Source organism: Cardiocondyla obscurior, linkage group LG07 (assembly GCF_019399895.1).
Source record: "Cardiocondyla obscurior isolate alpha-2009 linkage group LG07, Cobs3.1, whole genome shotgun sequence".
Taxonomy (NCBI): domain Eukaryota; kingdom Metazoa; phylum Arthropoda; class Insecta; order Hymenoptera; family Formicidae; genus Cardiocondyla; species Cardiocondyla obscurior.
In genome coordinates, this window is record NC_091870.1 from 1,202,000 (window position 1) to 1,225,145 (window position 23,146).

Consider the following 23,146-nt stretch of genomic DNA (forward strand, 5'->3'; position numbering starts at 1 on the left):
ATTTTTTTTTTTTTTAATTTTAGGGGAATACTGTATTACTACATCTCCCTCCCGACATGTGATGTGTGTTCGTTTATTATAATAATTATCATTGCAATCTTAATTTATTATCGAGAATGCGAGAAATCCTCCCCCCTTTTTTTTTGTACCAACACTAACATTGTATACGCTTCAAATGTCAATAATAAATCACATATGTATATTTTAAGATACAAATACTTAATATATAATATTTTCCATAATATAAATTGAACGATAAAATAATTTATTACGTAAGACAAATTATATATAAATTCTGGAAAATCACTCACCGATTCGATGCGCAACAGACGGAGTTAAGCAGCTACACATGACGAAACTGTAACACACAAACGTAAGGTCCAAAATTAATTAAGCGTTCGAGACGAGCCACGTTTCAAACTAAAATTCATCCTCATCCTCATCGAATACATCTTATCGCTACAATTATCTATTTATCGCAAAAGAATTCTTCAAAAATAAATTTTACAAAGATAATTGAGTCGATTTCCTTCTCAAATAATTTTTATTCGTCAAAATAAGAAAAAAAGAGATCGATAAAGAGAATTGCGTAGGTCGAATTACCTCGTGGGTGCTCCGGCTGGATGTATTTCCCGATCGGAACAGCCACTTCCTTCTTTCCCTCGTTGTACACTAGACAGATATGGCGTTCGCTTCGCCGACGACGACGAGGGAACCTGGCCTTAACGTGGTCTGCGTAAAATCACATACGAAGCACGTGCGTAGATGCCTCAGCACACGGTCACCCAGGAATGATAGCGAGAAGCAAGCGCGCCCCACTCCTTCCCCCACTCTCGGCGGCCGAGGGAAGGGATGAAGCCGGAGAGAATCACGTACGCCAGCCGCCGTCGCCGCACTCGTCACAATATTTGCCTCGCTCCGAAGGTCGCCGCAGTAACCATCATTATCTGCTTCCCAGCGTACTCGCTATTGCACAGATAACACCTCATCGTGCTGTAACACAATCCAAATCAGATTCCAAACGCGATCGATATTTCGACGTAATTATTCCACGCGATATACGTCGTACAAACGTGCTGTGATACTTACCGCTGCCCGGTGCCTCTCTGACCACCAGCCCCCGTCGAGATCTCACCGACGTTGAACCCCACGGAAGCTACATCGGTCACAATCGCGCCTACTGATCACCGGGATAATCGCGCGACCCTCTGCGGCACTCCCGAGATCAGCCAACGTGGATTAGTGCGTACGTGACCTTGTTCTAAACGCGTAAATACGGAAGGCGGAGTACGAACTTTACGAAAATGCGACTCGGCCACGGAGTGCCGGCCGGTACAAATGGCGCGAAGGATCATAGAAACGAATGTGCGGTTGGAAAAATGTGCCGGGTGGGTAAAGTGGACGATACCGCCATCTAACAGTGCGACGGAGCAGCGTGGCGCAAGATGGCGCGCAAGGTACACTGAGGTGCGCCGCGGCGCGTCTTTATTGACAGGTGCCTCCGGGGTTAGGGGCAGTCGGGGGCAGCATGGCGACCAGTGTTTACGACAACTGATCGCGGCCGATCGAATTCGCACGCCGTGTCCCCGTTGAGTCGACGCGCGGGCTGTTTACGGCTCTGGTGGACGGACCTCTCGCTTCGGACGGTTCTTCGCGACGGGTGCTGGGCGCGGAAGCCCTTACGCGAGCGACGCACGCAACTCGCGTTGCGGCAAGTGTGTGTGTGCGCGCCTCGAGACAGTGTCCCCTCGTTCCAAGAGTCACGGATCAGGTGGCGGAGCCCTCGTCCTCGCTGGACCCCGCACGCCGCGCAGGCAGTCTCGTCCAACACGCTCGGCTTCGTTATCGTGAGTACTCTGACTGACTCTCTGATTATTGCTCGACTTACCGCCGGTCTTCGTCGTCCCGTGGCCGACTCTGTATTTTCGCCGCGGAGATGGAGAGGCCATCTTTGACGCCGCGTTCCTCGCCGGTGCCCACGCCGGCGAAGGAGGATTTTTGCGATTATGCGAATCGTGTTACATAAAACCGGCCGAACGCCACGGGACGACGGGACGGGCCGGCGTTAAGGTCTCGCCTGCGTCGTGCGTGCACGCGCCTCGCACGCACACACGCTCGCAGCCAATCTCTGCGATCCTGAAGGCCGAAGCCGGGCCCCTCTCGATTCGCGAAATTTTTATCGCGCCAAGTCCGACGCAACGATCGGCCCGAACGCGGCACGTCGCGGGACTCCGTCTTTGCAGGGTTCTTTTTTTTTCTTCCGTACCGACGAAATGTCTTATTTATTAGGAATCGCCATTCGGACGAACGTGCGATAGACTTCGAGGAAACTTAATTTTTCCCACGCAGTTTTTTAGCATCGTCGTATCTCGTTAATTAAACGCGAGGCTCTAATTTAATTCTCTACGTGTTAATTGCTAAATTAAATTCAGCGATACATTTCTCAAAACTTATTCCGCGCTTTCGCACCTACTGCGGCTCAACGGTGAAACTTAATCGTCTGTGCGGTGCTATTATCAGAAATTCATTCAGAATTAAACGGAAGTCACCTGTCGATCCCACTGCGGCACGCTATCTTATCGTTATCGCCGTTGACAATAATAGGTAGAGTCATTGGTCACGACTGCGTATTCGCGGCTCGGCATAGTTTCTGGATCCGTGGAGGAACGGTCGCTTCTGCGTGTACATGTGGACGTAATTAAATTTATCGATCGCCGTGAGAGAGAAAGAAAGAGAAAGACAGAGAGAGAGACATAGAAAGACGTCGCGGCGACATTTGAGAATGCGACAGGAACGTTCGCGAATCGCTCTCACGTTTGTCACGCGCCCTTTCCCCTTTTATTTTGCATTTCCGTCAAACCCGGCGGCGAAAGAATGCAGTTCCGCCGTTGAATTGAAGTATCCGTCATAAATAATTACACAGAATTATATTCCCCGCGTTTTTTTTTTTTTTTTTTTTTTCCTGACACAGTTCCCTCTTTTTCGAAATCGTAGATATTATTTTTTTTTAATGCTAAAAAAGTGGCGCGCTGGATTGTCGTATTTTAATACCACAATAAAGTTCGGTTAGAAACGATTAAATTGAAACGTCGGTCCAGGACACCCGGGCAAAGTACCTTGCACTGTTCGTCAAATAAATTTCCAAGCGAATTGACCTACAGATTGGGCTTCTGCCCCGTGATCACATCGTCGCCGGCGCGCCGGCACTTGCACAGCTTCTTGTTTAGTATATACAATATAATCAGGATATATAACGCTTTAGAAAAATATCAAACGTTCGATATTTCTGCGACTAATAAACATACATATTTTTATCCGTACCACTTCGCGACTAACTTACGTTTTCAAACGCTGAAAAAAAAAAAAAATGTTTGCAAACGCGCGCGGCGCGATTTTTTATTTTTTTTTTTCTTTCCAAGATGTTTCGTTATAACTCGTACCGTATCGGTTTTATTGTTGAAGTCAAGTTTTGTATTGCGCTTTAATGGATGATCACGTAATCCTTGCAAGCGCGGCGCGGTCCCGCCTGATTCTCACACAAGCGGGGTATTCCAGTCGGATGCAAATTATTGAATCGGATCGGACGGTGATTGTGCAATACGCGCGGTAATCGATACGCGCGCATTTATACCGAAGGAAGCACGTCAGCGTTTGCGAGCGGCGTATGCTTTTGCAATTCCTTCAATTCCCGCGCTCGTTGTCGTCAATTTATTTATAAACCTCTCGGCAACGCGCTTGCGAGACTTCGGGATCGAGGAGGCTAAGTCGATCGAGGGATTTGAAAGCGGGAAAATAATTTATGTATCGTTTTGGCTGTCCGCGGCGAAGGTTACCGATCGCCGCGAATATTCGCGCCGCCGCGCGGCTGCCGTTGTTGAAATTAATTACATGCCCGCAACAGCCGCAAATGATCTATTGTGTCTTAACGGCCGTGTCGCACGCTCCAACCTTGGGTGTAAGCCGGGGGAATTGACCTCGACTTGAACCGGATCTGGAATCCTTTTTCTTCGGGGAAGGGTGATGTGGAATTATAAAAGGGTGGTAGGTCTTGCATGTCATGCTGAAAGTCCCATGATTCGATTTTAAACCGACCGTGACTGTCCGGCGAATAATACGTTCGAGTGCCCGTACGATTAAACTTTTAATCTCTTTTAAAATATAATAAGTTCTAACACGAGCCACGTTGCTATTAGAATATCGTTTGCGCGCTTTCCTACTTTTTCCCGTCCACCTCTCAGATGAACCGTACTTAACGGTATAAATGATGGTTCTTTTTATTAATTTAAACACGTAAATACACATATGTGTGTGTGTAAATTCAAACAATTAATTGACGCTGACTCGATCGTTAATCATGACTCTTTCACACTTTTAACGCGGTCGACGCGGATAGGGAAAGTTTACCGTCGTTCAGTAGGTTGCCATTTATCATCCTGAACCTCAGGCCTCTTCCAAATTTATCGGCCACTTTTGCGCTCGATTCATCGTAATTAGCCGAAACATCTGAGACCGAATCTTCGACACCCGTCGCACCGCCACGCCGGATCTTTTCATTACTCTCGTTCTCCGAGTCCTTGTAGTCCCTTTCGTTGCCGGTCTTCCGCCCGATTTTCAGCCCCACGAGCCTAATTGCGCCGCCTTTCTTTCTCACACTCGGCTCGAGATTAAACTCACTCGCTGGGAGTTTCACACAGTCCTTGCCGCGCAATTTCTGCATGAAATTCGCCAAGCCGTCGGATAATAACCCGCAGAGCCGGATATAATTTTTCGTTCCTCCCGAGTGATTATCGACGGCCGAGGCATCAATCTTGCTCACGTCCTCGTCTTTCTTCGACGGGACACCGACGTCCACTCCGAGTTTCATACTCGCTTTAGCAAACTTCTCTTTTAATACGTTCTCAATATCCGGGACGTACACGTAAAGAGTCACGTTTTTCCGGTTTCCCTCCTTTTTCGCGTCCCTCGAGCTTCGCGGCGCGCTTTTGATCCAGTCCTCTTCCGACGAATATTCTTTAGAAGCCTCGCCGTTGCTCAACAACACGTCGTGTGACAATTTTGCCTGATTCGCGAGCTGGACGTTCGTTGAAATGCCTCCGCGGATGGGAATCATAGGGTGATTTTTCGACTGGACCTTAGCTTGAAAATCTACGTTCAGTTTCGTTGGGTCTCTCGCAAAGTTTATAGGCCTCGATATTATCAAAGGATTTAAAGAGTCGTCCAAAAATTCCAACTCCACATCTCCGTTGTCTCCGTAAAATTCGCTCGGTATGACGTCGATAGGATGGTTCAGTTGTTCCACAGTTGCTGCTTTCTCGAGATTGCGGGCGTTCTGAGGAAAGTGCGATCGATTTTAATGCGGCGTTCTCCACGTCGGGCAGGGTTACTTGGCTAGATTTTAGACTCACCAGCAGCGGTAACAGGTAGAGAAGACCCGTGAAAGGGAGAGTGGAACGTAGGGCGCCCATCTCGTTTCGATAAAGCGACAGATTTCGGACGGATTCGTTCGTCAAACGAAACCGATCCTCACTCGGATTTCTTTATGTACTCATAGCAGCGATTTATTCACGACACCGTAGTGTCACGGTTGTTCGTTTTTCATTTTAATGGCGCGTTGCATGTAATTTCGTTCATTTACGACGCATTGTCTGCAAATAGTATCCTTGCCATTTGACTTGACGGTGGTTAGTTACTGCCATTTGACTCGACGGTCGTTCCTTAACTTAAAATTATTCCTCTCTCTCGTAAATATATTTTTAACTAATTACCACGATTAATTTTTATAATTTTGCGTTTAATGAGGAACTTGGATTTCTTCTTCTGGAAAATTTAACGGCATAGAAATTTATTGTTCTTTCATTGAATGCGACGGTTAATCACTCGCGCTAATTATCCGCATGATTACGACGTCGGAAACGTCTTCGCGACTTTCGGCTTGGCCCGCGAAATAATTCACTAACGTTACCATCTGCCCGGGATTCATCGATTCAGCCGGATTTTCAGCTATCGGCGAGTTAATGGTGCGCGGCTTGAAAATTTATAGCGCGTATAATCGAAAGTCCGTGTTCGGCTCTCTCATCTTGCCTCGACGTATACTTACATCTCGTTCGATACAGCTCGTTCGATATCGCATGAAACCACATTACACCGCGTCTGAATTTTATGCATACATCGATCGAATTAATTATTAGTATTATTATATATCAAGTGCCGATTATTATTTACGATAATTATATTATCTTATAATATTATTTTTATAATCAGTTAGAAAGCGCCTACGCCCGGTGCCGTTTATAGTTGACCCGTTCGTATTTCCGGTCACGCGATTGTCCGGTTCTTAATTAATTACTGTCGCCGCTATCATCGACCGATGACTGGTATTTAAAAGCTTGTTGCGTATGAAATTTCCATTTTTTTTTCTTTTTTTTTGTGTACGTTTTTAGAATCGTTCATTAATTGATGCGAATCACAATGAGAAGTCAACGAAAGCGTATACGAACGTATCTATTACCCTGCGGCGAAACGCGGCGCGTTCACACTGGAAACCGGAAGTCGCAGTCGTACATCACCATTGTCACGATCCGCTGTTTGCTCCTTGAGATAGGTCGTAATCTTATCTAGCAGTTTTTCACACCTACCGCCGTGAATTATATAAAAAAAAAAAAATCCGCTGTCTTAAGAGTTCTTGCCATCTCATACTCCTTCTTTTTTTAATTTATTAATCGCCGCGATTTGCTAATTAAGAAGTACCGTAAATAATTAAAGGCGGATCAGTGTAACGGGTATTTTGCAGAAGGGGTTCAGTCAAGCTTGAAAGTTCTTTGCTCTTTGATCAAAATTACTGTGGCGCATCGAATTAATTTCTTTTTTTTTTTCTCTTCTTTTTTTTTTCATGGAATTTATGCCCGCTTCGGTTGAAATGCTATATTTCTTTCGAAATAAATAAACAGGCGGTTTCTTGCGTCGTCTGCGTAGGTGCGGTTTTATAAAGATTACGCGACGACGCGCTGATGCCGCGTGATAATTTACGAATTGACATAGTTGAGACAATTTACTCAACGACGTACTGACGAAATTTCCATCTCGCGCGATCCGCGGTTGCGCGAGCGCGACAAAATCAAGCGACGACGTCGAGCAGGCTTGCGCGTTTCCGGTAGAAACAATTTACCGCACGCCTCGGTCGGATTACGAAGATGATATCAGTCATTTTACCACGGTAATTAACGGCCTTAGACGCGCTGGCAGCTCCAGCTCTTGTTTTCCGATGAACGACTGAGATGCGTATACCAATTAAATGCTACCGTTAATGCCTATCATTAATCATCAGCGGCATTAACTTCGTATATACGTAAACTTTCGCGCAAATAGTGCATTTGTTTAGATCTTGCAGTTTTTTAATCGTACACTTTTTACCTTTAATTATTTTCCACGTGGCTTTTTTTTATTCATTAAGATTAAAATAAAATTAAATGAGCTGTTATGAAGTCGGGCAATTAAATCAAAAATTGCGTTAGCACAGGGTTGACCTTTTGCTTTCAGCTTGTGTGCTTTCGCATCGTTTTACGAAATACGACTTTAAATGCTCGCCGGGAAAAAGAAGAAAAAAAATGGGGATTTACGACGGAAATAATTTTCGGAGCTCCCGAGAGTTTATTCGGCACCGTGCGCTTTTAACAGCCACCATCTCGTAAAATCTTCGCGCCGCGCTCTTCCTCTCTTCAGTTCATTGACTTTGTTTATGACGATTGCTCGTTTTCAATTTTTAAATTTTAATTTTATTATTTTTTTTTTTTACCATGTCTCTCAAGTTATCGCATATAGAAACAATTTAATTTTTGTATAAAAGCTATTCAATAATAATATTTCGCAATCAATTCAGAAGTGATCAAGTGTGAGAAAATTGAATCTTCCCGCAAGGAAATAATTTTTTAAAATGTAGTTTCCCGTTTATTAACGATCTCACACGTGCACCAGAATATTTAAGCAGACGAGCGCCGCAGCGCACGAAAATCGCCGGTCGGCGAAGCAAAGCGATTTTTGAATATCGGTGAGCTCCTCTCGGCGGTTTCTTCGTTCCGCGCCGCTTTTTCTGCGACCGATAATAAGCGGCCGCGCCAAATTGGTCGATCGTTTCAGGTGAGCCTACCTACGCAGACCTAGTAGTTAACATCCACCTCCGTCCGGTTATTATCCCGCGGGATACAGCCACCTCCGGCGTCTCTCTTTTTCAGTTCGGTCTCCGGTCGCCTTCCTTGCACCTCGTAAAAGGTAGGCATCGGCGGACAAACGAGAATTTAACGACGCCGTTTCTTACGGGAATACGCACCTTTTATTATGTTAATTATTAGATGGACGACCTGAGATGGCGTTAGAAAAATTATTCACCTCGTTTCCCTTCGGCACGATTTCGCGAGGCCTAATCAGGTGACCCCGCGGTTTATCGGCGTCGAAAATATTTCGCGCGCATTTGTCCGGCGATCTCTTCTTTCAAATCCCGTCACCTCATTTTTTCCGCGTTTGCGGAAGAAATAACGTTGTAGACGAGGGTATAACAGGCCGTCGTTTCGTTCGGCTCTTCAGACATTCAGGTTACTTATTACGCGCGATTCTCGGCTCCGTTCATGTAATAGTAGCAAGGAAGATTTCCTTTTTTTTTTGGGGGGGGGGAGAGGGAAAGGAGGAGAGGGTTTTTCTTCCGCCTCCGCGGCTTCACCATTATGTCCTTTTCATCTCTCTCAGGATCGCGCTTCCACCTCGCTGTTCTATTCGCCACTATTTTACTCGGGCGCGTCTTTACACGTAGCTGCAACTGCGGAAAAGAAACTTCGACTGGAGCAAGAAATCTCCATCGCGCAGCCTCTTTTTCCTCCGTCCAAGGTTGTATCTCAGAACGAATCGCGGTACCGAAGGGTGTAATACGTTTACGCGAGCGAAGGAATTTTCTGCAAAGTGAAAATCACCCAATGTTCTATGGGTCTTGAGAAGATTCCTTCAGAATGTAAAGGACTTTCTTCAAGCATAAAAAACCGTGATTGTAACTTGCGCGTCTTGTAGTAACAATTTAATATAACATTTTTAACTGTTATTAATTAAGTTCTTGACAATGTTTAAAAAAATTTAAGCAAATATATATACGTATATATATATTTTTTTTTACGTATTAAAATATTTGTTCGCGCAACGAGGAAACTAATCCGCAAATAAAAGTACCGCGTTTGTCTCATCCATTTCAATTACACCTTTCGGTTAAAGAGGTCTATTTGCTTAGGTCTTCTCTTTTTTCATTCACCGAATGCGCGCGTTCTATTAGCTGTCGTAACTAGCGCGAGGAACGAGTAGCCCACTTGACCCTACGCCATCGAGTTCAATGTTTTCCGCGTTATCAGGAACATCCTTTTCAAAACGTCGCGTCTGCAAATTGGCGTAAAGTGCTTGAATGACAATAACGTCTTCCTTCTGTCCTTCTTACTTCTCTTCTTCAGTACCTTCTCGTCTTGTCGCCTCGTCTCAATTCGTAGTGGGTGGTGGATGATTCAGCTGCGAGTGCTATTACAAATACTACTTAGAAAAATAAAGCTTCGGTCTCCAGACAGTCTAGCCACTCTAGCCGGATTGATCAGCTATCGAATCGCAGATATTAAACTTTTCTAGATTGTTAAGAAGGCGTATTTGTTCACAATTTTTGACGATACTTTCTTTCTTTTTTTTTTTTTTTTAATTGTGTATAACGTTAAATATAGCTGCGCGATATATTTATACTGTAGGTAATTAATTTTTGCTATCGATGGCTCTTCCTGTTTTAAAGTTTGTCTACGATGATGTATGACGGCGATTACGTAATTGTGTCAAGAGCGTATCGGATCTCCGGGTCCTCTCTTATGGTATTGACCTTTTCCGTTCGCGCGCACGTGCTACCGTGGAACTTGAAATAGACGAAACGGGGTGGCGACAAATAAAGCCGGTTACACATGCGTAAAAACCAAGTTTTCGTCGACCCCACTCAATAAGCTTTCAAAAAATTTAGAATGATTTATTTCGCGGTGACTTTGCATCACCATTAATCATCCTCCGAACCACGAGGACGTCAAATGGAGAGTCTCCATCGTTTTTAAAACAGGCATTTACGCATGTAAAAAAAAAAAAAAGAAAACGTTGGCGACAAAATATTTCTTTGACGAAAAAGAATACGCACGATTTTATAAGAGCCCAGACCTCTCGAAATTTTCAACTTAAAATATTCCGTTCGATGTGTATGAGAACTGCCTACTTTCGTCGTTATGCAAGCGTGTGGTCTTGCATCCGCGATCTTTTTCCTCTCTCTCCTCCCTCTTTTTTTTTTTTTGCTTCTATCTCGCATGAGTAATTTGCTTCACATGCAAGTAATCTCTCCCGCCAAGCTGTTAGGGTAACATTACATGCGTCGTACGACAAACTTTTAGAGCGTATTAATTAGCTGGAGAACAGTAAAATTTTACTATTACTATTTTTCAGCCAATCAATGCGCTATAAAAAAGTAAAGAAAAATTTGTCGCGCGACGCACGTAATATTACCCCTACGATACAAAAGTGATCCGGTGTTTGTCGCTCGCCCTGAATGGTCTTCGATTTCATCGTCACGTTCCTCGACGTGAAGGTATGAGTCTCCTGCGTTTCCACTCCTCGATTGAGTCACCGATGTACATGATCTAATAGAGTCGATATAACAATAAGTAGGAGCTATAATTTTCACATTTACGTCAGCATTGTTTTTACGCCGCGTTTAGAAGTACTTTGTTTCAAGAGACTCGCTGAGAAGCATTTCACTTTGTAAAAAAAAAAAAGAAAAAAAAATTTTTGTTTTTTTTTAAATTTATTTTGGATGGAGAACGTGGGATGGAAAGGGCAGATAAGTTGGCTGGTAAAATGACATGGATGGTGAAGCGTAAGAGCGGAGTATACGCGGTGAGTAAAACGAATAAAGAGAGGGACGGTGATACCGCGATATAGCGAGGCAAACGGAGACGGACGTAATGCGTATGTGAGAAACGCACGGTAGCTTCTCATGGCGAGGGCAGTCGCTTCCTCGCCGTAAGACTACACGCATCGTGCCGGAAGAGCCCGCCGACATCCTACCGTGCATGCCTTTTTAAAGTGTGACAACTTAGTCCGCGTACGAGTATTGACTGAAATAAGCGTCGCGAGATTACACTGATAAAAATGTGCGCTCTTAATTATTTTTCGTGTTAAACCAGTGTTTCTTTTTCTTTTTTTTTTTCTTTACGGTGCTTCGTGATCTAAAATAAGGAATAGTCAGCATATAGGTACGTCGATTTTCAAAAGCGAAGGATAGTTTGCGTAAATCTTAACGCGCTGCATATAGATTTTTAGTTGCCCTTCCAGAACGTACGTTATTTTAATTAATTTCCTTGTTTCTAAGTACGTCACTTAATCGGGAACATTAATCGTTAAAGTACCCAAGGGAGGAGAGGTTCTAGGCGATGTATAAATTTTACGATAACCCGAATAGCGAGTGTTGATAAAAAAAAAAATGCCAGGGATATTAATGACGTTACGGGTGCGGGACATCCGCGGAGTTAAAAGCCGCGGCCTGTCAAAAGTCACGAGAGAGAATCGGCGCAGTGCTCTAAGGGATTCTCGCTCCGAAAATAGTCGTAGTATTTTTATCGTCGCTTCATGTTCACTTTGCCGTCGCGGGCAAGTGCATAAAGTGATATTAATTCAGCATTGAGCATCTTATTCTCGTAATAAGAAGCCATGCCGATTCAGAGGAGGAACGCGGACTTGATTGCTGGGAAGAACCGCGGTCCGAACACGAGCTTGATGCTGATCTCCGTACTAATAATGGCACTCACGCTTTTGTTTCTGCGATGATTCATGCGGGCGTTTTTTTTTCTTTTTTTTTATCTTTTTTTTTATCTTTTTTTTATCTTTTTTTTTGCCCGAGGCATCTCTCGCACTGATACTGCAAACCGTGCAAACACTTCGAAATGCAAAACCAGCATCCTTACGGCGGTATTACAATTACGACGCCTCCATGATCGATGTGTGATCACCTCCTTTGCGTCATTTTTATTTCACGCGCGTTGCATGTCTTAGGTTCATCATTACATATCGTCACATACTATGAAATAATACGTAATTATGTGAATGTACATCTCGTGTCGGTTCTATTTCTTTGTGAATTAGAATTTTAATTTGGCAGGGAAATAATGGTCGGAATGTCGTCATGTAATTTTTAATTTAATTATCAGTTAAGTAATGAGTTTTTTTTTTTTTTTTTTTTAAACGTGGTCCTTTATCCAAGGCTGTTTAAATATACGCCTCGTGCGAAGTTAGGCTTTTTTTATATTTATACGTATTTCATATTGTGACACTATCTTTCATTTTGTTTATTTGTTAATTCGAACGTTCAATCTTTACTGCTGCCGCTAGTTACCGCGATACCTCAATTCCTCAAAGTCCACACCGTGTTTCTTCGCGTTCGACATTGCGTCTTCTAAGCGGCTAACGGGAATTCGAGTCACGGACGGATGGCGCGATCGTTGAATTCATTCGGCCTGGGCTGAATGAAATGCGATTTATTTGAGCTATTACTTCTCTTCTTTCCGACTGCGGCCCAGTTCCGACGCTAGACGTTGCCCTGCGACGTATTTCAATTTATAAAAATCAAATAGCAGCCGCTGTCTAGAAATTACTCTGACTCTTGTTGGCGGCCGGAGTGAGACGTAACGGAAACAATAAACGGGGACCATTCGTCAAGTGCGATTCTTTTAACGAGCACTCGATAACGTCTTATCGGAACGTTTCCGAAATTCGGCTCGAGCCGGAGATAAAGCCTCGCGCCCGTTCACGAATGCCGTTTGAAATAAACGAGACGAAACTGCTGTTTGCAGAACAGCCCAATTATCGGCACTTATTCCGAGACATAAACTCCACGCGGCCTCCCCCCCGTGCAGTAGAATTTTGTTTGAAGATGCCTGGAGCGACCGGGGTTTTGCTCCTCGACGTATCGACGCCACGACTTATCTCGGCTTTCACGATACGTCTATTTCCAGTTACTCCAACAATGAGACGTGACGCTTAGACGAGATGCTTTTTCAATCGTTTCTTTCGTAACTACATATCGGCTGTTATGATCGTAGCAGTCAACTGCGGCGACCAGGATCTAGTCCGACTCGTTTAGAATTCTATTTAGAATATAGAATTTTTCCTTATCTTCTTTATCGCTATCTGTTCCTTTTTTTTTTTGTTTTTTTGAACGATCGAGCTTATACAATATAATTCTATGGCTCTTTTTTTTTCTTTCAAATTTATTTATCTGTCAGCGAGGAAATCCCGTCTGTAGAAATCTGTCGGAAGCGCCTTGTCTGCTCTATCTTTTCTGCGCGGCACTGAAATCCGCCAGCGGCGCCGTGAAATATCGTTAGATCTTCCCCTTCTGCTCGGCTAATGACGCCGCGGTGGGCCAAGAACGGTCCAATTAGGAAATTGACCGAGTGGAGTAATTGCGTCGTCAGGCGTTGCGCTTCGATCGGTTTGCCCGCTACCGCTGCAGGTGAATGAAAACCCGGAGTCTCACGGTTCACGTTCGCCTCTTTAGTCTGTCCATCGACCCTAACTAGCTATTTATATACACAAGAAGCTCATCTCTGTGGTCGTGCCACTGCCGGTATCTGTATTACACGCACTAGCGTTAGCACGCACATTGTCGCGGCCGGTGCGTACACGCATTCGCTCTCATCTGCCGAGTCACTTTCTGTGTACGTTTTCTCTGCATGGGCCCAATTATAAAACGCTCTAGATATCAATGCACGCTCCCGCGGGTGAATATAAATACGCGAATCGTTCTTCAAAGTGGTAGTTTTTAATAGACCACTTTCGGATAATCGTAAACCATAGACTGATATCAGCGAGGCGTATGTTAAAATAAAAAAAAAAATAGAGACATATTAACGCACGTTTTTAAATTAAATTAGCTCGATTAATTCGAATCTCGCTCTTTCGTTGTCAATTTCGCTATACATGTGTCGATTTAAATTTTAATACAATCCGTATAGCTTAGGTACCCTCGTGACTGGTAGGTCTATCTTTTATTTGTATCAAGCGGAAATAGGAACGATGCCTGGCTGCGCTCAAACTCGTTTGTCACTATATTGTTCGTCGAGTACTCGTTTCATTTCGAGTAATAGCTGTTATCTTTCTCGTGAGTCGTAGCTTTATGCGTTCGAGAGCGCAATTGGACGGTACGCGAGCGCACGCCGGAGACTTCGCGGATTATATATTTTGCGCGGAAGAGAAAGGAAAAGAGAGAAAGACGCGCGCCGCTTGTATCGTAACATCGAAATTCGATCCTTTTAATAACGTTTGGTAATCGTAATCGGCGTGATTCACAAAAAAAAACAAAAATACAGGCGCGCACCTGTTGGATAACGTCATAAGCGAATGCTCGACTCGCACTCGGACTTTACTCCGACGTGTAACGCGGATAATATGCGGCATTAGTCGCGCCTCTTCGCGTTTTGCTACTCTCTTTCCTTCGTTCTATATCCGTAGCAAAAAGGAATAACTGTCGGCGAAGAATCCGGGAAAGTGGATTTGACGGGAGACCGCTGTGATAAACGCGAAATTGCAAGCACGTTAATGACTCGCTTGGGAAAAAGCGCAATCATTGATCCTCGCTTTTCGCTCGGTCCCCCTTTTTTTATCTTTTCAATCCCCTTGCTTTCGTTTGCTTCGAATTCCGAATGTGATTACCTGAAGGATGTTTCCCTCGCTCTCTAATCGTTACTGTACAGTTTATCAAAATCTAGATTTCGCTCGCTCGTGCGTTTTTAAATTAATCTTCGAAATTTACTTAAAAAAAAATTAAAAAAAAAATACCCCACATGTCTTTAAAAATAATTGATAACTTAATTAAGCGTTTGCTCGAAACGGTTTTGTTTGCATTCTATCCGGCGCGCAGAAATAAAATATTCATACTAAAAACTCAATTACAATCAATTCTTCTGATTGAAGTGCGCAATGCGTGCCCGCGTGTAACGCAGTATACGCGCGTCGGACGGGCATGGAATTTTAACGTAATTTCTGTGCTCGCGTCTCCCTTTTCTTCGTTCTAAATTCGTTTGCTGCAAAAGGAACAAGTACGCGCGCGGTGCTCGTCGTAAGAGAAATGCGGGTTTAACGTGGAGGAGCAGCGGCCGGCTATTAAATTGTTCCTTGCTGATTCTGACGTCGTGTGCTCGAAGGGGGAGGCGAAAAAAAAATGTAACGCGTTTTACCGCTCGAGGTTCGGACTCTAATCGAGAAATCGGCTCCGGTCCTAGCTCTGGCGCGAGCTGTTTCCACGCGAAAAATTGCGGCAGCCTCCGCGGCAAAGTCTCGTGAAAGAAGTAACTATCACCATGCCGTAGCTTTTATCCGAGATTTCGCCCGAGCGCGTGACCCAGCGTCTCCTCCTTTGATGTTAGTTTCTCCGGCTCGACGAACATCGCGAGATATATAGTTCTTCCATTAGTCGGATACGTTTATCTGAGAATACGCGAGATGCAGGCCTGTAAAATTTATATGCGCGAGCGTACAAGAGAGGCAGATTCGGTAACACTCTTTTCCGCGCTCGCGTCTTATTATCGTTATCCGTTCTCCAAACAAAACAGCGAATCAAGAGCGCAAAGACAATGAAAAAAAAAGCTCTTATTCTTACGTTTTTTTTTTTTTTTTTTACGCGTAAAAATTAGAATAAAAAAATGATCAATCGCTCATCTTCAGTAAGCAAGGCGTGCGTGCGTGCCACGTAGGTGGAATACCGGTGCGTTCACGCGCTAATCACAATTTCCGTATGCAGACCCGAGACGCCGTTACGTCACGCTGCGTACACCCGCACGGAAGCGTCGCGTCGGGATTGCGTGAGCGGTGCGTTGGCGGCGCGTAAATTACCGGCGACGCTTGATCGAGCGACGACGAAAATTCGTGGCACGTGACGCACGGAAAGCGTGCGCGTGAAAGCCGCGGCTCGTCGCGAGCGCGTAACATGCGTGGCGTGCCGTCGCCGTACATTTCGAAGCGAAAGATAGCGACGCGAGCGAGCCATTGTTAAACGCCCGGCGGTATCTTCGGGCGTGTATGCGTGGTTCGATGAACTTGGAGATACTTTTGTCCGCGGATGGTCGCGCGCGTTGATTTATCTCGCCCGGCCGCCTCGCGCGCGCTCCGCTTGATCTTATTTTTCGGCACAGACACCGAGAACAACGGGCCGCTTCTCCTAACGCGTTGCGAAGGACGGCTTATCGTTGCAAAACACGCAGGAAGCCTCGTCGTCCGCGATTTCATGTACGAAATTTTTCATTTTACTTTACGAAAATGCGACGACGTTAAATAACAACGACGACACGGTGAAATTAATTAAGCGTTATTTTATTTTGCGTACATTTTTTTTTCTTTTTCTTTTTTTTTTTCTGCGGAATGCATCATGCAAACGATTTAGTAAGACAGAGAAAGACAGCATTCCAGTTGGCGATATTAACATAATTCTCTTTTCGCGAGATATATCATACGTGAGTCAGTGTATGTGAGTTATACGCGATTGATTGACAATCGGTGCATTAACAGTCACAAGCAGTTCGATAGTGGCTATGTTGCCGGATACCGTTTCACGATGGGGGCGGCTTTATCACGTTCGAATAAATAATGGCTTCGCGCATTGCTCATAAATCTTTACATTTTCATACGCGCTCATTAGCATTATCGCGCACAAACCGATTTGCTAACTGTACGTTAATCGGTCGAATCGAGCGAGTTAAATTTATTACGCTTTAAACTTTCAAAGAGGATTAACGATTTGCGGTAAAATTATACGACATAATTTAAAAAAAAAAAAAAAAAGGAAAAATGTAGTATGCATTAATGATACGTTATTATTCGTCGCGGGCTGCATTAATTGGGTAATCAGCGGCGCAATCGCTAGCAGGAAGAGACTTTAGCGTTAAGTTGCGCGATAAATCAGCAAACAGCGCGAGAGAACCGTAGAATCGTCGCAGACATTGTCACAATGGGAAGCCGGATGGCATGTGTACAATCGTACCTGCGCTAAGTGTAAAATACTCAGTGCTAGCTCGAGGTTCAAGGGCGCCATTACGTATAAAAAAGTCTGAGAAACCGCGGAAAAACTCGCACCACGATCAAGCGGGTAGATACGTGAGAAGTCACGCAAACCTGTATTCGATTGCGCGGAATGGTGATTTTATTCCGTGAATTGATAATTACAAGTAATGACGCACGTAAAAATATATAGATTTTATTACGGGCATATTAAGGTTATTTTTTTATATTTTTTTTCTTAAGAAAAATAATTTCTGGATTGAATAGGAGTTGTCGCGTTGATATTGCTTACTCGATGATTTGTTGATCGCGTGTTATTTTTCCTTTCTCCTCGGAGAGTCTGCATCATCTCTGGACAAGCGGGTACGGTCGAGGGTGGACCGCGGATCGATAACCCGATATTCGCGTAACCCCCTCGGCACGAGCGAGCGAAGAGAGAAGCGAGATAAATAGTCGCGGGATGAAGAACACGCGACGTTCTCACAGGGGGAAAGTCCTTGTGCCACCAAGCGATTTGCATCCAAGGGTACTTGCCGCACGTGTGAGAGTTCCCTTCCCGTTAGGGCACGTATCAAGCGAGGATATCTCGGACCACGAGAGGGTCGAAAGTTGAGGGTTAACGATAATGCTTCGGTACCTCACCACGAGCTCCCTTTGTAGCCTGCGAATTAAATATTATCTCATTAGGGAAAAAAGTTAAATAATCTAGAGAGGAAAAAAAAGAAAAGAAATCGATACCACAAATTTTTAAGAGTATTCTGCCAAATTTTATTGTATATAGGACACGGCGGTATAAGGATTACGTATGTGTCAAGAATTTAAGGTGAGGGAGGTCGAATATAATCGAGCGTTGAATTCCAGTTTCACGTCTTATTTCCAGCGAAAACTTCGATGAAAGTTCCTCGTCTTTTATATCGAATTAGCTGTACAAGTGGTGACTTCTCACAATGGCATCCGGATTCTCTTTCTCAGAATCAAAGCGTCGCTCTTTCTTGCCCTTCTTTTATCATCTTTTTACGCCGTGTCCAGCAACATTCCATTATCTTTGAGACCGTTAAATCATGAGGAAATATACATGAATCATAGGCGCGGACTATTGTGATTTAATTTAATTTATTGAATTAGAAAGCCTTTCGGAAGTTTCAACTTCGTGACTTCGTAAAGAAGAATCTGAAGAATTCTTTTCTTCAAAATAAAGTTTACCCTTTCTTTTCGGTTATCTTTGTACTTGCTGTCGTATTCGGTAACATCTCGTTATCTTAGAACCGTTATGTTGTAAGGAAAGTGTGCGTGAACCATGCACGCTGGCTGAGATAATCCTCCTTCATTTATCAAACCATCTGCACGAATGATTTCCTTCGATGATTGCATATTTAAAAATGTGAGATTTCTCTTCTTCGAACGAAGATTAACTTCAGGCTTGAAAATATTACGATGAGAAAAAATTAATAAATAGATTTTAATTTTGATTAATATTTTGCAGCGAGATTAAATTAATTATTTTAATAATACAATATGAGAGATATAAAAAGCCAACGTTTTTTATTACGATTAAATAATAATAACTAGATTATAATAATTTAAATAGTTTCACATTAATATCATTTAGCTCGCTGCTTCGATCAATTCGGTGCTCCGTGTTTTTGATTCCATATTTGAATTCCACATTTTAATTTATTCAAAAGCGAACCTCCGTGTCGGGGTTTCGCACTGTCACGAAAAGACTCGCGATCTGCCGGCGCATTAAATATTAATATAGAAAACGGAGGAGGAAGGGGGAGGGGGAGGGGGTTGCCTGTAGCGTTGGAAATCGTGTCTTCTTCGGGTTATATTTTCGTGCTTGGTACAGTGAACTCTGGCCGGCAACTATTTTCGGGCGTGACCCATGATCCGTTTTCCAATAGAACCGGCTCGCTCCAGGTGAGCGAATCGACAAATGCATCGTGAATAGGTACGCCTTATCCGTCCGTCTATCTCCGTACGCAGCTAATCCGCAATTGTGTCGTTACGTACGACACTTAGGGCGAGCAGCATGGACAGATATATGCAAATGTCCCCGGTACGTGTCTCCTCTGCAGTCGACGTTCACGTCGGCCGCGATAGATATTTCAAGTTGCACTTACAGGAAGCAGCGGAATTGACGTGTGTGCGTTGCACGTGTGTCCGAATGGGGTTGCGACTCGGGCGAAAGGGTTGGCCACCGCTCGGGGCGCGTATTGTATTTTGCACAATAAAAGGTCTCGTCGCGAACGACCGTCGCGAATTAGTTCTCGTAAAATAGAATGGATGTAGCGCAGTACAGAATAACGTTTCGTTACACTGCGGTTCGAGGTTTCAAAATAAGCGCGGCGAAATCGCGTTATCACTCTGCGGTATTAATACCCCGTGCAAAAATACGAACCTGGGGAAAAAATAATCAATAAAATACGTACGTGCATAATTATTAGCGGAAACTCAGCTTGGGCAAACATATTTGTGAAAAACATATTTCCGGTGTTTATGATTTTCTGCAACCGTACCTGATTAAATAATCATTGCCGAAACGCTGTATACATATTTGCCGACGAGCGATATCGCGACTCTTTGCTACGATGCCGTCTTTGCTAAGTTAATTAAATTAATGCCATAAGCGGCGCGAGTCTGCATGCACGATATACCCGTGGGAATTTTGTTGGCAGGATTCCGAACACCCCGCGTGCCGCGTCCAGGGACCGCTTCGGTCCCTTGGTAGTTAGACTCACGCTTGGGTGCCTCGAACCGAAGGTGAAAGCCTTGAGCTACATTACACAATTATAAACAAATTATTAAAATTCATATATTCTCCTGAAAAAAATTATACGTCCTGTAAATTTTCGTATCTTTCTGTGCCGATCGGGCGTAAACTGTGTGGTTCGCATAATCAAATCTTATCTCTTCTATTTAATTAAATTCTCTTGGTCAGAACTTCTGTTTGTTTTTTTTATTTTTTTTTTGTCGGTCAACGCGTAAATGTTTACGAAATTTGTCGCGCACGTTTATTACGGCAAATTCCATCGCGGACGTTCGTCCCGGCGCGGCGCGTTGCGACGCGATGCGTCAACGTCCACGAGGTCTCGGAGCCTGCCGGTACGCAGGGGTCGCAGGGTGCCCGGCATCGGGTGAACACGGGCAGGGAAGCGAGAAGGGAGGAAAAGAGAGACAGAGCAAGGGGGAGTCGCAGCGGGGGAAGGACGCCAGGCGTCGCGGCGCAGCCTGCCGCACCCAGCAAAGCGCCTGCTCCCCTTGAACCGGCTGAACGTATACCTGACGACGACGGCGACGACGCCGTAGATGCTGTTGCTAGGCGCGTTGGTACTCCATTCTTTCCGTCCTGGCACCGACGCCCATTGACCGACGACACCGGGCGCTACATCCGTCCATTATCCGGCTCGTTCGCGACGCCGCGCGTCCCGAGGACCTTCAATCGAGTCAAGGGCGCCCTTCGTCGCGGGGAATAATTTTGCGACGGTATTGCGTAAAAACCGCGACGCGTAGCAAACGTTAAATTTCTCACTTCGGGAGAAGCTCGTCGGGATGTTCGCAGTGACGTGGACTTCGAAAGCGATCGTTGTATGATAATCTTGAGATCTGATCTTTGCGAGCGAGTAAAAATTGATGAGGGTAGTACGACCGAAGCCGTGCAAAAGGTGATAGTGAAATTGAAAAAAAAATATATTCGAGAAGGACTGATAGAAAGTGACGCGAGAATTTGTAAATTATCTTGTAAGGTAAATGGTGGTTCTGACCAAATAATTGTTTCGTCATGAAAAGAGAAGATGAGATAAGATGAGATTTGTGCAAGTATCTTTTCGAAACACACGTACCGATAGTTTATTAAATTGAAATTTGTTGGATACATTTTTTAGTTGAAGATTTCATAAATTTAACCACGTTAAAAAAAATAGCTATTTAATATTTTTAAGTAAGTTTTTTTTTTCTTTTGCTATTATTTAACAAGAAATTTTTATCACGCGAATGAATTTGGGGGAAGTCAATGAGTCGAAAAATTTTAAGGGATTATTTTACGCCTCAGCCTTTATCGTGGACCGAAGTGTTGGAGGATAAAGTTCGGGGTCGCCGGTTGACGACGAGAGGTGGAAGATTTTGTAGCGCGATGTCAAGGTTGCACGACCTTGGTTCGGTCATTGACACGACGGTGAAATTTCTATAAAATCAGGCGTATCATAAGATACTCTCAATCTTTTTTATTTCTCTTATAAATATATAGTAGAATAAATTTTTTTTAATCCACACTTTTTATTTAGTTTTCCGTGGGCACAAGATTTTTTTTATACGTGTCGGAGAAATCACCCTTGAATATCGTTTTTATCTTAAAAAGAGATTACTCGTGATATCGTGCACGATTTCGTGAACATGTCGGCAATTTGCATATAAGTTTGGCTTGATATCACGATGCGTTGCACTGCGGTAGTCGTTGGTCGCGGTAACTGCAGGTGAACTTAGGCGGTGTCCCGCTGTTTGGGGTAGGTTAGGTAAATGCATTCTCACGCGATTCTCTTATTAATCACGAGACGGCATTCTTAAGAAGACAGCGAATATAACTAGCGATAGCTTATTTAATAATTTCACATACATCTACATGAAAAACAATTACGGAAACTTTACTACTATTTATTCTTTAAAAAAAAAAAAAATACAGCTCGTAAAATGGCAACTAAAAATCTAGATCGTGCGTAGTTTAATTATTAAAAATTCGCACATATCGATTTATTTTTCATTATTTGCTCGAATTAATTGGCAGAGTTGAAAAGAACGAGACAGCGAGAGAGTAGCTGAGGGTCGTTGATCGAAGAAGGATACGCTGGAGGACACGGTCCTCTAATGCACCTGTCGCCCGGTTGTTTGTGCCGAACGTATTGATTCGGTGGGGATATGCAGCGAGCGGCGGAACGGGGCGAAACAACGCATTGTGAAAATAGATGACCGATTCGGAACATTCGTTCAATTCCGCCCTGCATCGTGTTAGAACGATCCCGTTAATTAATTCGCACGGCGGGCGAACCGTTTGATTTCATCCGGCGACTTAATTACCTGAAACGGACGAGTGCGTAGTAACAGAGACCCCGAGTGGCTGAACATTGATCGCTCGAATGCGGGCGAGAAAACTCTTTTGAAATCCTCAGTCATACGTACGTCCACCTGGGCCGTCGGTTCCATTCGAGTGTATTTCATTGCCGCTCTGTGTTTTCGTTCTCGAAACGAGTGATAAGTGGTGGGTGATGATAAGTGGCCCACCGTTTCGAATGAAGTGGTTTTAGGATGATGGTAGAGCGTGTCGAGGATCACCTCTTCATGTATCGACGTCCCGTCTACCGCATCTTCCAGTACCTCGAAACCGAGTAAGTACGCTACATGCAACCGATTGCGTCTTGCAACACGTGAGAGAAAAATTAGTCACGTGTAATATTCTATTTATATTAAAAAAAAAAAGCGAGAACTATTAACAAGAAAAATTAGACAATAGATCGTTAAACTTGAACAATTTGGAGATAACGTAATAAACAAGGAGAACGTTCCATTTCGAGTTTAATATAAAATTCTATGAGGAATATATTCCAAAGTGTATTTTGTACTTTTCGAAATAATAAGAGGGTAGAGGAAAATTATTATAGATGATAGAAGTTTGACTGGAATTTCTGATGAGACTTAAATAGCCGAGATATGACGAGGAACTTTCGATGGACATCTGCGTGACAAGCTCGCAAAGTGGAACTCGTAGTCTGAACCGCGAGCCAGCTTCGAATGGTCGTTATTCCGATTGCATATTGAAAACTACCGGACCCTGATAATGCAAACGAGAGATTCTCCCGCTATCGTAACACGCCATTGAAGCAAATTATTTCATTAATTTGTTAGCGATGAGATAGTCACAATTTAATTAATCATTCGTTAATTAAGACACAAACATGACGTAGCGAAACGATAGTTTCGAAGATATCAAACGACGCAGTTATTTTGGAGGAGTTCAGAATAGTTTCATTCTTACGTTTGATGTCACGATTGATGTCACTGTTAT

General features: G+C 43.8%; 3 protein-coding genes across 5 annotated transcripts in view; 1 reads left to right on the forward strand and 2 right to left on the reverse strand.

Moving 5' to 3' along the window:
• LOC139104132 (apoptosis-resistant E3 ubiquitin protein ligase 1) overlaps nucleotides 1-1,218 on the reverse strand; it is a 57,785-nt gene extending 56,567 nt beyond the window's left edge. The window contains exons 1-3 of the mRNA XM_070659381.1: nucleotides 1,090-1,218; nucleotides 604-993; nucleotides 312-358 (exon numbers count right to left, since the gene is read on the reverse strand). The gene's annotated coding sequence lies outside the window, so the exon portion shown is untranslated. The remainder of the gene's footprint in view (nucleotides 1-311; nucleotides 359-603; nucleotides 994-1,089) is intronic.
• A 313-nt stretch (nucleotides 1,219-1,531) lies between these two features.
• Nucleotides 1,532-23,146, forward strand: part of Fak (protein tyrosine kinase 2 Fak) — a 36,419-nt gene continuing 14,804 nt past the window's right edge. The window contains exons 1-2 of one of the 3 annotated variants that reach the window (XM_070659376.1): nucleotides 10,846-11,297; nucleotides 21,872-22,469. In XM_070659376.1, the coding sequence (XP_070515477.1) occupies nucleotides 22,390-22,469 (80 nt within the window). In that variant the 5' untranslated portion in view covers nucleotides 10,846-11,297; nucleotides 21,872-22,389. Of the gene's footprint in view, nucleotides 1,848-10,845; nucleotides 11,298-20,426; nucleotides 22,470-23,146 lie in introns of those variants that run through there. The other 2 variants (XM_070659377.1, XM_070659375.1) reach the window with 2 other exon arrangements.
• LOC139104008 (uncharacterized) lies at nucleotides 3,382-5,344 on the reverse strand (the record flags this gene model as incomplete). Its single annotated transcript, XM_070659226.1, has 1 exon — nucleotides 3,382-5,344. A coding segment is annotated over one exon (981 nt), but the record flags the coding sequence as incomplete, so codon positions are not given.